We start from the raw sequence: 14784 nt of genomic DNA, 5'->3' as shown, positions 1-14784 counted from the left end.
CTGTTTGAATTTGTTGCCAGTTCACAGTGATGTGCTCCAAGCATCCTGGGAAATCTGGAATACTGGCTTTCTGTACTGAAGTGTCAATGAAGCAGTTCTTCAATAGGTAATCTGACAATCCCTGAGCAACAATGCTGAAGAAAATCTCATTTAACAGGGAAATAGGGCAAAACTGACCGATACTCGTAGAATCTTTTATTTTGGGTATAAAGGCCCCACCTGCTCGGGGCTATGCTCTTGGAACAACCTGTTTTTCCCATGCTACTTTCATCAATTTCCACAGGATTTGTAGAACTCCAGAAGCACTGTTGTACACTCTGTATGGAACTCCATTGAGCCAAGGAGATGATGACGCCCTTGCCTTTTTCACAGCTTGCTCTACTTTTTCCATCTAGGTGCACAGTCCTCCATTTTGTATTCTGGTGGATTGATAGGTGGGATGTTTGAAGGAATCAACATAGGTGCCTGCCTTTTTGAATCTGTATGTGTTTCTTCCAAATATCTCTCCAGTTCAAACTTAGATGATTTTAGTGTGCCATTTTTCTCCCTGATGAATAACTTATTTGCAAATTTGAATGGGTCTTTATAAAAGTTAGTTCTCTCACACTCCTTCTTTTTGCAGCATTTCCATAGGTGCTCAGCTCTGCGCAATGTTGCAAGCTTATCTTTTCTGACCCTTTGTAATAGACTGAGTGCCTCCTTCTGACTTTGTTCTGCTCTCCTCCATTGCTTCCTCATCCGCCTCCTTTCTCTAACTAAACACTCAATCTCCTGCTGCCGTCTAGACTTTACAGGAATAGTTTATACTTTCTCCTTTCTTTTTTTTAACTCCAAACCTCTCACTTTCATATGCGTATGGTATCCCCAAATGTATCCAGCTTCTTTTCGACTGTTCCACATAACCTTTCTAACACAAAACAGAGATCTGTGTTTACTGTGTCCGATGTGGTTTTCTCATAAGCTCTTGGCCATTTAACTCCAGGCTTGTGTCCATTGAGTTTCTTTACTCTCTTACGCTGATTCATCTAACTGAGTTCACAAGGATCACTAGGTTATTCAGTAGTTGTGTTTATGCAAGTCCTACTTAGGCATAAAACACAGCTTTTTTTTACTGTAAACTAATGTGACCCAGTGATCCATCTGATGATGTAGATATTCTTCTGCCTGGTGTTGATGGCTAAAGTGTAATGCTGGCTCCAGGGATCAGCTTATTTTGCTTCCCTGAAAGTGGAAATTAATACGATAGTATCCCTCCATGCACTGTGTTTTATTTTAAAATAATGTGTTATTCTCCATTTTATTAGAGGTCCATACTGCCAAAACTAAACAAAACAAGTATTTGGAAAAAGTAAATGCAAACACACACAAGTAAGGTATGAAGCTTTCTGGTTTTATTTTTAATCGGGTACGTCCCTTCAAACAAATTCAGCTAATTGAGTTTCATTATTAAAAAAAGCTGTTAATTACAAAACAATCTTTGTTTTTACCTTCATATCCTGCCTGAGCTTAATTCTGCTCCCCTTAATTTTATTTCAGAGCTGACAAATGATGTGAATTGTTCATCCTCGATCTTTCTTTTAACTCTTTTAATGTCCACTGATAAGTTCTGAGTATTTTGCAAAACATATCAGAAAACAACTTGGGATATTGACAGATACACAAAAAATGTAGTTTGGTATTACAGCGTCCACACTTCTGACAAACCGCACTACTTGATGCGATGTAATTTAGAACTGGACTCGAGACTACCCTATGGAGAAAGAAGAGAAGATACATTTAAAATAACACAATAATAAGGCAAGTACATCAGGACAAAGAGAAAACAAGTCAGAGAACTCCTATTTTGTTGTAGCCTATTTTTTTAAAAAAAATGTTATACTGTATTCGATTATAGAGTATAGATATTTTATGCCAAAATGAAAAATACATTAATAAATTAATGCATAAAATAAATAAATACATGTTGATATATATATACTTCATACCAACTTCATTTGCATAACATACCTCATACTTTTGGAATTGGGAGTTTGCAACTGTTCTCATCCTTCCTGGTCATTATTGATTTCTGCTCGGAACACGAAAAATAGTTGGAAACTTAAAATCCTGTCACAAAAGCCCTCCTCGACGGTCGGAACAGCTTTGAATTCAGGGCCATTATGTTAAAGGTAAATTGGATTTTTTCTAATGGTAATTTATTTGAAGTTTTTGGAGAAGAATATTTTTCAAGTGCTCCTTGCAGATTCTACAGTGCTGTACCTCTGGTCAACTTCCAGTTTGGGTTTTAGTTCCGTTAACAATGTGCTCAGGAAGAGTCATTGTCTGAAAAACACAATGTTCAGAATTGTTTTTCCTACAAGAACTCACTGAAGTGATTTGCGTGTGTCAGATGCACTTCTTCAATGGGAAGTACTGCACAGAATAGAGTGCAAGATTCTTCAGATTTATTGTTTCAAATCCTATGAAAAAAAAAATACTACTAAAAATGAAATACACGTGTGACTAAATGTGAGATCTGCAAAGTGATGGCAATACATATTAGATAAGATTTACTATAATTATTTAAAATCAGACTTCACTATTGAGCTTTTGATTGGTTTAGTCTCTCAAACAGACCAGCTGTCTCTGAGCTGTATTGAAGACCCTAGCACTGCTGCCAGAGGATATCTCCAGTAAATCTGTTATCTATGAGCCTGGGGATTACCTCACTGCTTGGTAGTAGCCACATTAGGATTTGTGAACTACCCTACCTAATTATTGACCCCTAAAGATTCCAGATTGCTGGCGAATTTGATGGGTTGGTTTTATTGCCTGTGCTGGATATCCCTGTATATTAGGTACTTAACAGTAGGGAGAGGTGAAGAGGGGTTGAATTGTAAAATGCTGTGTGTGTCTGACCTTCGTTCATCAATGCGCTCCAGACCTCATTAAATACAACCTTCCATACAACCAAGCGTGTCCACTCGAGAGATATGCAGCTAGACTAGGACAGTGTGTATAATGTAACTTAAATGTGCAGAGCCATGCTTTCCTCATTCTTATACGTGTGTTCACTGACCTGTCCTTTACTCATGATATGAGGTACACTTTGCTGGTGAGGCTGGGTTTGGGTACATCTGAAAGAAAAGCATCACCCCATCGCCTTTTAGGAAGTCTAACTGCCCCAGCCCAACTTCTAGGAGCTCAGTTCACGTCCAGATGCCTCAAGCAGTACCTTTGCACTTCAGTGATTTCACAGCGTTACACATTTCCTGTATAATTGGTACCAAATGGTCTGCAATATCAGCAAAATGAAGTATTGTTAGTCATCTATGTATACCATGGACCGCAAATATGAGGAACCACAGGAATAGAAATGTAGAACCAGTTTGTTTTCTTAAACACATGAAAGAAACAATGTGTTGGGAGTTATTTCATTGTGCCATCCTTTTATGCCCCCTACAGCCTTGAGTCTGTCTCCCCTCTGTCTCACCTTCATTCAACTTCAACACAATCATGAAGTTATTAGCAAAGTAGACAATGGTTTTGGCTAGTGTCTTCATCGATGTGTTCGTCTTGTGGTATTCCTTATTCAGTATCAAAGCTGGCACTGTGGAAAAGATTAACCTAGAAGATTCAGCCTTATGAATTTAGAGCCATATTTGTATTCGACGTTTAAGACACAGGACCAAGGCAAATGTTTGGTTATGTGTTCTGTGATTTGATCCAGGACCCAGATTCAATCCATTAAGGGAGAGTGCAGCCACTGACCCACAGGAGAGCAATTCCAATAGGGTGCTCATTGCCAAAGCAATGCATTTTATTTTGTTTAATTGTTTTTACAGCTTGTGAAAAAGAGATTGCAGTGGTATGTAAAAACTCATCAGAGGAGCATCTCCAGCCTTTTAAGGAGAAAATGGAAACCTTTGTTCAAACTGGTGAGTAAAATCAACTTGAAAAGGAAAAATACCCATTTCTTTGTAACACATCACCTCTTATAATAAAATGTAATATTGGAAGCCCCTTCCAGTCTTTGTAACCACAGTGTTGTGCTATGTGTCACAGTCAGGTTGATTGTGTGTATAGATGTGTTTAGATTTTCTGTGGCCTTCCCCGAGCCATTTAAACTGATTGTAACTATTATACAAGGAAATTAGCATTCCCAAATGCGTAATGTTACTCAAATAGTTACTGACTTGATTCTTGAGAAGATCCTAAAAGCATTTTAGTTAAGTAAGCTGACTTAATAACTAGCCCCATTCGTATAGGAGAAGTTCCTTGTAATTCCAAAGTGAAAGGCTTATGTCTTTGTCTCCACACTTTCATTTCTTTAGTTGAGTTTGTCTATTGTTATTTCAAAGAGTCAAACACACTATTACTGACAAGATCAGATTGCCATAAATCTGATGCATGTATTATAGTCTCCTGTAAACTTAGCAGGGAATCTCCAGCAGAATGCTTGTAAATAAAATATGTTCACAGTTTGACTGTGTAGACCACCAAGTTTGATCTGTTGACATTGCTCTGTAATGCTGCTCTAATGCACTTTGTTTTTATTGTGCTTGTTACAGTTATTTTATTGTCTTCCTCAAGATACCCAACTTCTGTCTTGTTGCTATGGAATACACCTTTGTTCAGTTGCTTTAGACTTGATAATGGTCTCCTACCTTTGTTATTGAGTTTGAAACAAGTTTGCCCAAATGTAAAGATTCCAGAGGAGTTTAGATTCCAATCTTCATGTTTAAGACATGGAAATAACCTGGACTACCACTTACTGTAGCTCACTCGGCTTTCACTTCAGCTTTTCAATATGAATCATTCGTTAAATGGTTGATATATGGGCTGTTGAGTGGAAGAAAAATGTTCTGCATTTTTATGTGATGAAAATCTGTTTACTAAGGAGGATGTTTACACAAAAAAAAAATTGTCAGGCGTTTAGTTGTTATCCTCCTGCTCAGAAGAGTGTCTTTCTCTGTGCAGAACCTTTCATGTAGTACCAAGTATTTATGCAATACCAAACACTACAGTTATTTAAAGATTAAGTGGATTTTTAAAAAAAATATAGTTTTATCAGGCTATGTTGAAATAAATCAGAATAACAAACACTAATCCCAGATTTTTTTATTTTTTATGTTTTACTGTTGTATATAGTAGCCCATGCTTGCCTGTTTGGCTCATAGAGTGACACGTTGGAAATAATCTCCATCATCTTTCTTTTTGGAAATATTTGTGGTTATATCACCAGGTCAAACCCCCACCCAAAAAAGTGTCACAATTCTACCAATGTGCCTGACTCCAAAGAGGTATCTCTCCCTGAAATTCTGTTGAACTGTGAGCTGAGTTGAGACTTGGACTAGTGTTGTTCAAGGTTCAAACCAGCCATCTCCCTTTCAATCAGTTATAACTGAGCTAGATTGAAATGCAGAACTTCAGAAGTGAAAAATTGCTGTATATATCAAACATAAAGACAGCTTGAAGGAACCGAATGCATTTATTTATCCTAGAACACAAAATAAATAGATGGTACTTGATTGGAGTCTTTAAAATCTGAAAGGAGTTGTCAAAGTTAACCCAAATCAAGCAGCACAGAAAGCAGAATCAGTGGAACTTAATATTAAGTGGAGATAGAATTCAGACAAAGGGTTCTTTACACAGAGAGTGGCGACGGTATGGAATGGGTTACCTAGCCATGTGGTTGAATCACTGGGATCCTTTACCCGACTTGACAAAGCTTTGAGATCAGTCAGCTACTAGGAAACGGACAAGCACTCATGTGTCGAACTGCATTCTCTGTTCGTAAACGTTCTTATGTTCTAAAAAAGTTAAGTCAAGCCCCCACACCCCCCAAAAAATAGGTGTACATTGGCTCCCATTATTCTGAGAATGTGTATGACTGGGGGTCACATACACCAAGGTGTTAAAAAATAGCTGCATGCTTGAGATGGTACCAATAAGACTATAAAATGACTTCTGTTCTATTAAACATGTTTAATTTGGTACAATCATAGTACACCAGGGATACACCAGCAGTTCTTTCTAATAAATATTTTTAGAACAACATGTTTTTGTGTGAAAGAAACGTTATTTGTTTAAGTGTGACAAATCATTTAGGTAAACAAACATGTATTTTAAATTTAGTTTAAAAGGAAAGCTAAATATGTGTTTTCTTAGCTTTGACCACAGATATGCAAACGTGTAGCTCTCCTAATCTTTGGCATGGAGCCTGTTTTCCTTTTAGTCATAAAAACCTTCTCCAAATCCTGTGTTTTCGTTGGCTGCAAGATATCAATTTAAACAAACATTAATTATTAGTATTCTTTAAAACGAAAGCTAAATATAAATGATGGTTTAAAGTAAGATTATAAAGCAAAGTTGTTTACCGTCCTATAATACACTGCCTTGCCAAAATAGTTAAGCGCTAATATAATTTTTTTTTAAAAATGGCACAAAACTCAGAGTTCAACCTTTTCATTTAAACTACTTACATTGTATTTCAATAATCATTTTGCTTTCTGAGGCTTGGAATCAGTACATTTTGAAAAACCTTCAGTTGGTTTCTCTTGCGTTTAGCATAAGGGTTCTCTATTGGAATCCATTGTCAATTTCAACTCCGTTTGCAGAGTTAAAGACAAAGTTGCCACGAGTTTTAAATGATAGCGCTCTGTTTAACCATGTATTGTTTCAGCACTATAAGTTCTGTTTCTGCCATGTTTGTTTTCAGTGTTGACATTATGGCCACTTTTTCAATCAAAGCACTCTTCATCAGGGGGATTCCAAAGATGTCTGTCTCAGGTACCTGTACCTTCCAAAGTAACAACCCAATAGAAATTTATTTGTTCCCCACAACGGAACGGTAACATGGTGGTTTTGTCAGAGGTTTTAGAAAGGTATGTTTTAAATTAGATCCCTTCTGGCTGGATTGGGCTCTTCTGTGTATCTCCCCTATTTAATTGGAAACCATATTCATGTAAATTTAGGGAACTAATTTTAGCATGCAAATATATGATGATATAAAAGAGAAAAACATAGAAGGCATGCACTATAGAGAGTAAATGCACAAGAATTATATGGTTTATTATTGACAAACTGAAATGTACTGTAATAGGGGAAAAATAAATTGTGTGAAGCATGTGGGTAAATATCAGACTATATTTTTCATAACAGTGTACACTGAGTCAGTCATTTAGGGGAACGTTTATACAATTTATTAGCTAACTTTACCTGAAGTAGCCTTCAATTGACTGTGCCTTATTTTATTTTTCTTTTATAAAACAATAAAGTTCTGAATTCTTAAGTGAAGGTGGTGTTGTCTCAAAGGCCAGAAATTCACTTGGGTTTCAATATGATAAGTAGTCAAGGATGTTTAAAATTAATTTACTGTAATTTGATCAATGTGAGATCTCATTGTTCTTTCAGCCGAAATGGAATTGAATCAGGTTTGTGTTATTTGTAAAATAAACTCCAGTAAATCACTCACAGACTTGGGCACTGAAATTAGCCTCTCATTAGCTAATGCAGAACAGAAATACACACATTACCAGTTTAAACCTGAGGTTATTCTGTACTGCTGACTAGAGAGGTGAAAAAGTCCAATATTAGGTAAACCTGAGTAACCACTATTTCCTTTAACACGTTGCACTTTTCCGTGCACCATTCCTACTAGGATACTAGACCCCAGGGGGCATGTTGATGTTGTTTTGTTAACCCATTTATCAGTTTGTGGTAAACATTCTGAAGAATGGATTCTAACAGTACTGGCTGAATAAACTTCCTCCCTCCCTCTGCTTGCAGTGCTGGCCAGTCTCCCTTTAACCCCTATATATTGACATGACCTACATTTCTGCAACCCAATACAAGCTCTTCCCCTTTAGACCCTTCAATTAAGGAACAGAACCAGTGATAACATTAATAAAGCTCATGTTAATAAAGCTAGTAAGAGGTCAAAGAATGGATTTTAAAGATAGATAGCACTTAAAGGGTGCAGGGATAATGTTAATAAAGATAATAGGAGTTAAGAGAATTGATTTTAAAGATAGTTAGCACTCTTTTAAATGGTGCAGGGATAATGTTAATAAAGATAATAAGAGGTAAGAGAATGGCTTTTAAAGATAGTTAGCAGTCCTTTAAAGGGGTGCAGTGATAATGTTAATACAGCTAATAAGAGGTAAGAGGATGGATTTTACAGATAGTTAGCACTATTTTAAAGGGTGCAGTGATAATGTTAATAATCTAATAAGAGGTGAATTTTACAGGTGGTTAGCAATTCTTTAAAAGGGAGGCAGTGATAATGTTAATAAAGCTAATAAGGCTGAATTTTAAAGCTTTGGTTAGCACTTGTTTATTCCTCATTGATTTGTAATTATTTGCCTGTCTGTCTGTAGTGGAGGTGCAGGAGAAGAAAGAAAGAACCATTCAAAAATTAAATCTTTAAGTTATGTTTGTATAGAAAATATAACGGAAATGCTGTATACACTGTATTGTGTATTATTTTACAATATTGTGTAATAAAGTAAAGCTTAAAATATTCCCACAATAGTGTAGCCATGCCTCCACTCTTTGGTTAATAGCAATGCTGTATCTTATGAATCCTTTGGAAAAAGGAAGGTGATGGTATTTTTGTACACCAGGTACATAAAGTGCACACATTCTGTCTTTAAGAAACTTTCAGCTATATCATTATTCAGTATAATGTAACTAGTCTCCTGTAAGTTGCCTTGGATAAAGGCTTCAGCTAAAATAAACAAATAATAATAATAATAGCTGCCAAACGGTACTGTTCCCATTTGCGTAAGACTGTTTTCTCACTCACTTCATATTTAAAGTGCAGCTCTGTTTTGTAGACCAACAGAAGCACTTTATCTTTCAAACAGTTTGTGACAGATCTAACCATTTTCATGACTCAATGATAGCTACATTTAAAAAGATGAAAGAGTGAATTACACAAACTGCTTGTTTTAGCCAAGACATATTGGAAAACAATCCTCCTTTTAACAGTGATGCAAATAAGGTGTCTTGGTATAAGATTGCATCCATATGTTTCCAGCAGAGGCTATGTAGGAACAAGAACAACAAATAAAGCCAGAAAGAAGAAAATACAGTATGGTAACTGCAGCTTTTTAGAAACGTTTCTACACAACTAGAATTGAAGGGCCAGTTCTGAGTTTGCTACACTGATGCTTCAGATTCTAATAATCAGCTAAGGCAGCTTTACATAGTGTTTTACAGTGGATTATTGTTAAATTCAACTGTGTAAATCAACAAAGTTCCCTGTCAAACTGCAGCTGTGTGCTACTTTCTTAATGCAGTAATTTCTGTATTCTATATTTAAGCATTACATGTGAGCTTGTATGAATTGAAAATTCCCCTACTACAACTGCTAATGGCTCTTAAACCTTTTCAGTTTGCAACTTCGGGGTTATTGGTTTATGGATAATAAAGAAGACCCCTTGAGATATTGGATTTATACTTGGTACACAACTGTATTCTCGAAATATCTTACCGGTGGATATTGTGCAAGAAAAGGAAACCCTTTAATTCCAGTTGTTTTACAAAGCCACTGTTCGCAGATAAATAATCACCACTTCCAGTTTTCGAACCTCTGAAAACTGTTTCCCTCGGTCGTGGCTTTCCATTGCATTCTTTCTGCTTTATGAATGACCTCTATTGCTTTTTTTATATGAAAGAACACAAGAAAGAAACAGATGTGTACCAAAAAATCTGCAATAAATCTTATCCCACAAATTCTTTACCGTGAACTCTACGACAGGAGCTGTCAAATATGTGTTTTCATTTTAGTATTTAAATGTTGTGGCGCCAAGCACCATATGCCAGAATAAAGCCGGTGTGTACCAATAAAAGGGAACATGAGGGCCTATGAAACGCCAGTGGTTATTAGCGGTGTACCAAGTGTGTGTAAATCTAATTGAGAATTCATCTCATGAGGTATTCCACTGTCCTGCTGTGAGCCCACAGCAAGTCACTGCCCTGGCCCTGCAGAGGTACATTAGTGTAGGGGAGCCACATCTTTAAAAGAGGAGTCATGCACTGCAATATAGAACAACTTCAAACCTCTGTCTCAGGGATGACCTGCTAGAGGTGTCCGAACAGGCTTTCAACAGCAGTGAAACCTCCACACTGCAGGGTTGTATGAAAACAATCTCAGACAAACGAGAGTGGAATCAGCTTGATTAATCTCTCCCATCATGACCCGGGAATAGGGGGGGGGGGGGGGATTGTAGGTGAAGCTATGTGATCTGAAGACTCTGCAACACTGATTCCCCACAGTCAGCCCTGAGGAGTGTAATCGGGCAGAGGCTGGGCGCAGAACGGCATTCCCTTGCACCGCAAGCAAGCATCTTAACCACAATGTAAAAGAGCCGGACTCCTTTGCATTTGTGGTTTTAATGAGCTTTTAACCTCATCTCACTGACAGGGGACAGGACAGAATCCGTAAAGGCAGTGTATCACACAACACCGCCTATTACAAGAGTCTTTTCAGAATGGGAAACAAATATGAAGTGCAGAACACACATAATAAGATATTAAACCGGTATAAAATGAAACAGGAAAATATAGATAAAGCACGCCTTTAAATAAAAAGCAGTTTGTTTTTTGTTTGTTTTAAGATAACAAACTTGTGTATCAATACATATACCTGGGTTTGTGCCTTTCAGTAACTGATTGCTGTCTTCCTGGTCTGTTTCGCCACTCCACTGTTTTTGACAGAGAGAACACGTGGTTTCGTTTAGGGTGTGTTATGTGTCATTCCTTTGAATGCATCACCTCTGTCCATGAAGAACTGCTGCCAGTTACATGCTTCATTCTGTTAAGACAGTTCTGTTACTAACTTTGACTGTTGTTTTAAACACCGCTCCTGATGAACAAAGTGCTCAACTTCATTTCATCTTTAACAGTTTATGGATCAATTAAGTTATGTAGAAAGCTGTCTAAATCTTAAACTGAAATCTTAACAACCAGTATTTTTTATTTTTTATTCATTTATTTTTAACAAACAGTGTGTTTTTTTGACCAGTTCAAAATCAGCACTTTATTATTACTATTACTGGAGTACTGCTGTATGACCAAAAAAAAATATGGGACTAAAAATAGCACCGTTGAACGTATTTAGAAATACAAAAAAATGTTTATTTGTTTATTCCCATTAAAAATGATGTTTTGAGGGATATTCAGTCTGAGGTTTTAGGTCCTCCTCTGTGGGGGGCTGAACAGATTCAGCATTGTGTGGATGCTGTGCAGTCACACTGTGGTTTTAATGCTGAAGCAGGACACTCACGATGAACAAAATTTTCCTTGTGTTTTGTTTCAGACTAGAGAAGGGGAGGGGGCTCATTGGGACAGATTTGTTAAGCTTTCACTCCACTGTCTGCACAATTTATATTACTAAAAGTGAAAGAAAACAGTGCAGCAACTAATACAAAAATGTAATGGAATTCAACTCGGCTAAGTTCACTTTCAGGTGCTTGTCAGTTTTGCTTAGCATCATTTTGCAGCTTTGATTCAGGGAGTTTTGCCAAAACTGAAATAAACCTGATGAGCAATAAGAACTTTGCAAGTTTTGTTATATCAGCAGTCAGACTTTGTACTTGAGTATAAGATTAGTAAACCTCTAAGATGTATTTAAATTTGTTTGTGTGCATACAAGTCTTGCTAAAAATAGAATTCAATATGATTTACTAGGAAAAATATCTTGACAATATGTAAAAATGTTATATAGTCTAATTTGGAAATACATGATGTTCTCATTAATACCAAATGATTTTTTACTTTTACCCAGCAGCACATATTTCTATCAACAAGCTCAGACACATTATTGGAAGCATCTTTAATAAAAGTAGCCAATGAGGTAAAATTATTACTTTTTAAAGAGTAAATGCCTTTAGTGGAAGTCTCCAAATACAGATGAATTAAAATCGTCTTTGGTTAGGTTTCATCTTGAATCGTAAGTGCAATTCACCCATGTTAAGTTGCAGAGTTTTAATGCCCTGATTTATCGCCATTCTCAGCATGCAGATCTCATAACTTTCTAGTTAGCCACTACTGGTTTCATGTTTAGAAAAACCCCTTTCACACACACACTCCTCAGAGCCCTCATGACACCTAAACTTCCTAATTCAGATCTGGGATACCTTAGGCGCCAGTAAAGTTAAAGCATGGAAAACTGAATTGGTCACGGCCCTTCTCGCACAGCTTACCTTCCATTAGAGCTTTCCTCCTGACCCTACCACCAGCACGCACACGTAGTACTGCTGTCCCAGAGAGAAAACTGTAAAAAAGTTAGGGAACCCCAGCCCCCCTAAATCTTTGGTTCGAAAAGGTCCCCCATCATTGTAAACGGGATGTATCTGGAAAAATGTAATAAATCTGAGATCCCAGGCTGTTTCTGGTGTTAGATACATTCTTGCACCTTGTACGCATGAGGAGCGCACATCTGCCTTCCATTTGTTCCATTTACGTGGAAGGAGCCCGCTATAGCTTTTCTTTTTTGGTTTAGCTCCTTTGCCTGCATCTTGTGACAGGATCCGTGATTTGAACCCAAGCCAGTTACCTGAATGCCATGACAATATCCGTCTGTCTGCCATCTAGGAATATGTCAAAAGCACTCGCAAAACTGAATTACTTCAGAATGCTCACAGTTTGAAAAACAACAGAGAATATCAACAATTGCTTATATCTTCAGTTGAACCCACTTGTTCAGCAGCTACAGCAGTAATAGAAACACTCAGACAGGCCCTCATACAGGTTCCCCGGTACAAGGTGAATCCCCACTAGAAGAAGATTCAGTAGTAGGTGTTGATGTTGTGATTTTTTTTTTTTTATATTGTGCAAAGACAATATCGCAGGATCATGCTGTTGAGGCTGGCATTGCTGGGGGTTAAATTTAAAAGATCTAGTGGCTACAAGGGATATTCACACACATTCGAACATACAAGTAAAAACAGATTGATCATGAACATGAGACTGACACACTACATTTTCAGAAAGCTGATCAAAGGAATCGAAAGGCTATGAATATACAGAGTTGTTTCACCACGTCTTTTCCCGATGTGAAAAGTCAATTCTGTCAGTAAAGGTAGAAACAGATGATTTGCGTCAACTGGGAAGCTGGATTGCAAGCCAAGGTGCTGCCCAGATTGTGACCAAATCCTGGGAGAATGCCTGTATTAGGGGTAGTACTAAAGTGGAAGGCAGGCCAAAGAAGGGAAGAACACAAGATGAAGAGGAGGATTGTCAAGATACCACTTGCATGTGTAACTAAGCAGGGCCAGCTCGCTGAAGATGGGGAACTGTAGCCAGAAGTACTTCAGATGTGTGCCGAACAAGAGCCTCTGAGTTAGGCCTTGAAGTGTGCCAAACTGATGCCTAATTTGCGAAGTTACTGACTTAAGAAATCTTCAACATTTGCTATGCATGGTATGATATACTACATACTTGTGATTGTATTGACACCATTGTAATAAGTTTACTAGGACATAAATGTTATGATACAATGGAAAGCATTGTCCTCCTATTCATTTCAATGAACTTTGTGATGCCATAGGCGCAGCGATATCTCAGGACATCACCCTAGTTCTCTTAATCCAATTTTCTATTTGTTGTTTTTATTTTCAAATGACCTTGAAGCCATTGTATAATCATATGGCACGCCTGGGTGAGTGTTGTTGTGAGATGTTGCCACTTCTCAGGTTACATGAAGACATTTGGGTTCACCTGGTGCCTTATAACATACCTGAGACATATCCCACAACAACACACACCTTGTCATGTATTATTGCTTAACTGACCTGTCTCATTCTGTTAGAGGTGTGTTAGTATCTAAATAGGACAGTAGTTAGGTAAGATCCTCACTCTGAAGGAGCTGGAGAAATCCTAACTGGCGCTAGATGGTTCCAACTGAAACCATTTTGGTCTCTGTCTGATTTCAAATTGATTCCAACTGGCTCAGTCACAGATACTGGGCAGTAAATTAGCTGTTTAAATGCTTAAATGCCCCGCAACTGGTCTGGAACTGGTTTTCTTGTTTGGTTTGGTTTCTGCTAATTTGTAAGTTTAAATAACTGACAATTATGCATTTCCAATTTCACAACAGGAACAAATTTATTTCAATTGTTTCATGTGTTTTACCTCTTTCATTTCAGCATGCCAAGAACATAGTGTCGAAGAGGATCATTTGAAAACTGCTCTAGGAAGGTATTTTACATTTACAATTCCTATTTATAAATTATCTAATTCAAACACATGATTCACAACCCCACCACGAAGTGACCAGTCTTTATATTTATATCCAGTATTTATATTGCTCTGATAAGCCAGATAGGATGAGGTGATGTGTGCAGGGGGCCGCCCTTCCTCCAAAGCCTAAGCCTTTATAAAACAGGACAAGTTTCTTTTAAAGCAGTGCTTATTTTGTGTAGGATAGACAGTTGTATTTATGGTAGGTCACGTACCTTACTGGCAAAGTGCCCATTGGCAGTGTACAGCATATCATGATTTTTATTTCCCCCATGCATGATCTTATAAATATCCTAATGTTTTATTTAGAGCTACATTGGACAGTTAAAAAAAAAAAAAAAAAAAAGGTAGCCAACCATAATTGATGGCTGTAGTAATTCCACATACGCAGTAGAGATAAGAGCCATGTTGGCACCACATCAGATAAGTAATGCTTGTAATTTGTAAATATGTCTGTAGCAAGTAGCACTTACTGATAAGGACACTCTGAAATGAAACTTGAAGGAAAATTAGTGCAGAGCATTTGAACTGAACACCAAGACCAATGCAAGCCAG

General features: G+C 37.4%; 1 protein-coding gene across 1 annotated transcript in view; it reads left to right on the top strand.

Annotated features, from left to right (window-relative positions):
- Window positions 1–14784, top strand: part of LOC121325033 (formin-like) — a 121176-nt gene that overhangs the window by 87244 nt on the left and 19148 nt on the right. The window contains 2 exon segments of the mRNA XM_041267331.1: window positions 3825–3917; window positions 14136–14187. Of these exon segments, the coding sequence (XP_041123265.1) occupies window positions 3825–3917; window positions 14136–14187 (145 nt within the window).

Source organism: Polyodon spathula, chromosome 12 (assembly GCF_017654505.1).
Source record: "Polyodon spathula isolate WHYD16114869_AA chromosome 12, ASM1765450v1, whole genome shotgun sequence".
Lineage (NCBI taxonomy): Eukaryota > Metazoa > Chordata > Actinopteri > Acipenseriformes > Polyodontidae > Polyodon > Polyodon spathula.
Note: the sequence above shows the minus strand (reverse complement) of the source record. Positions and strands in the feature narration are given on the sequence as shown.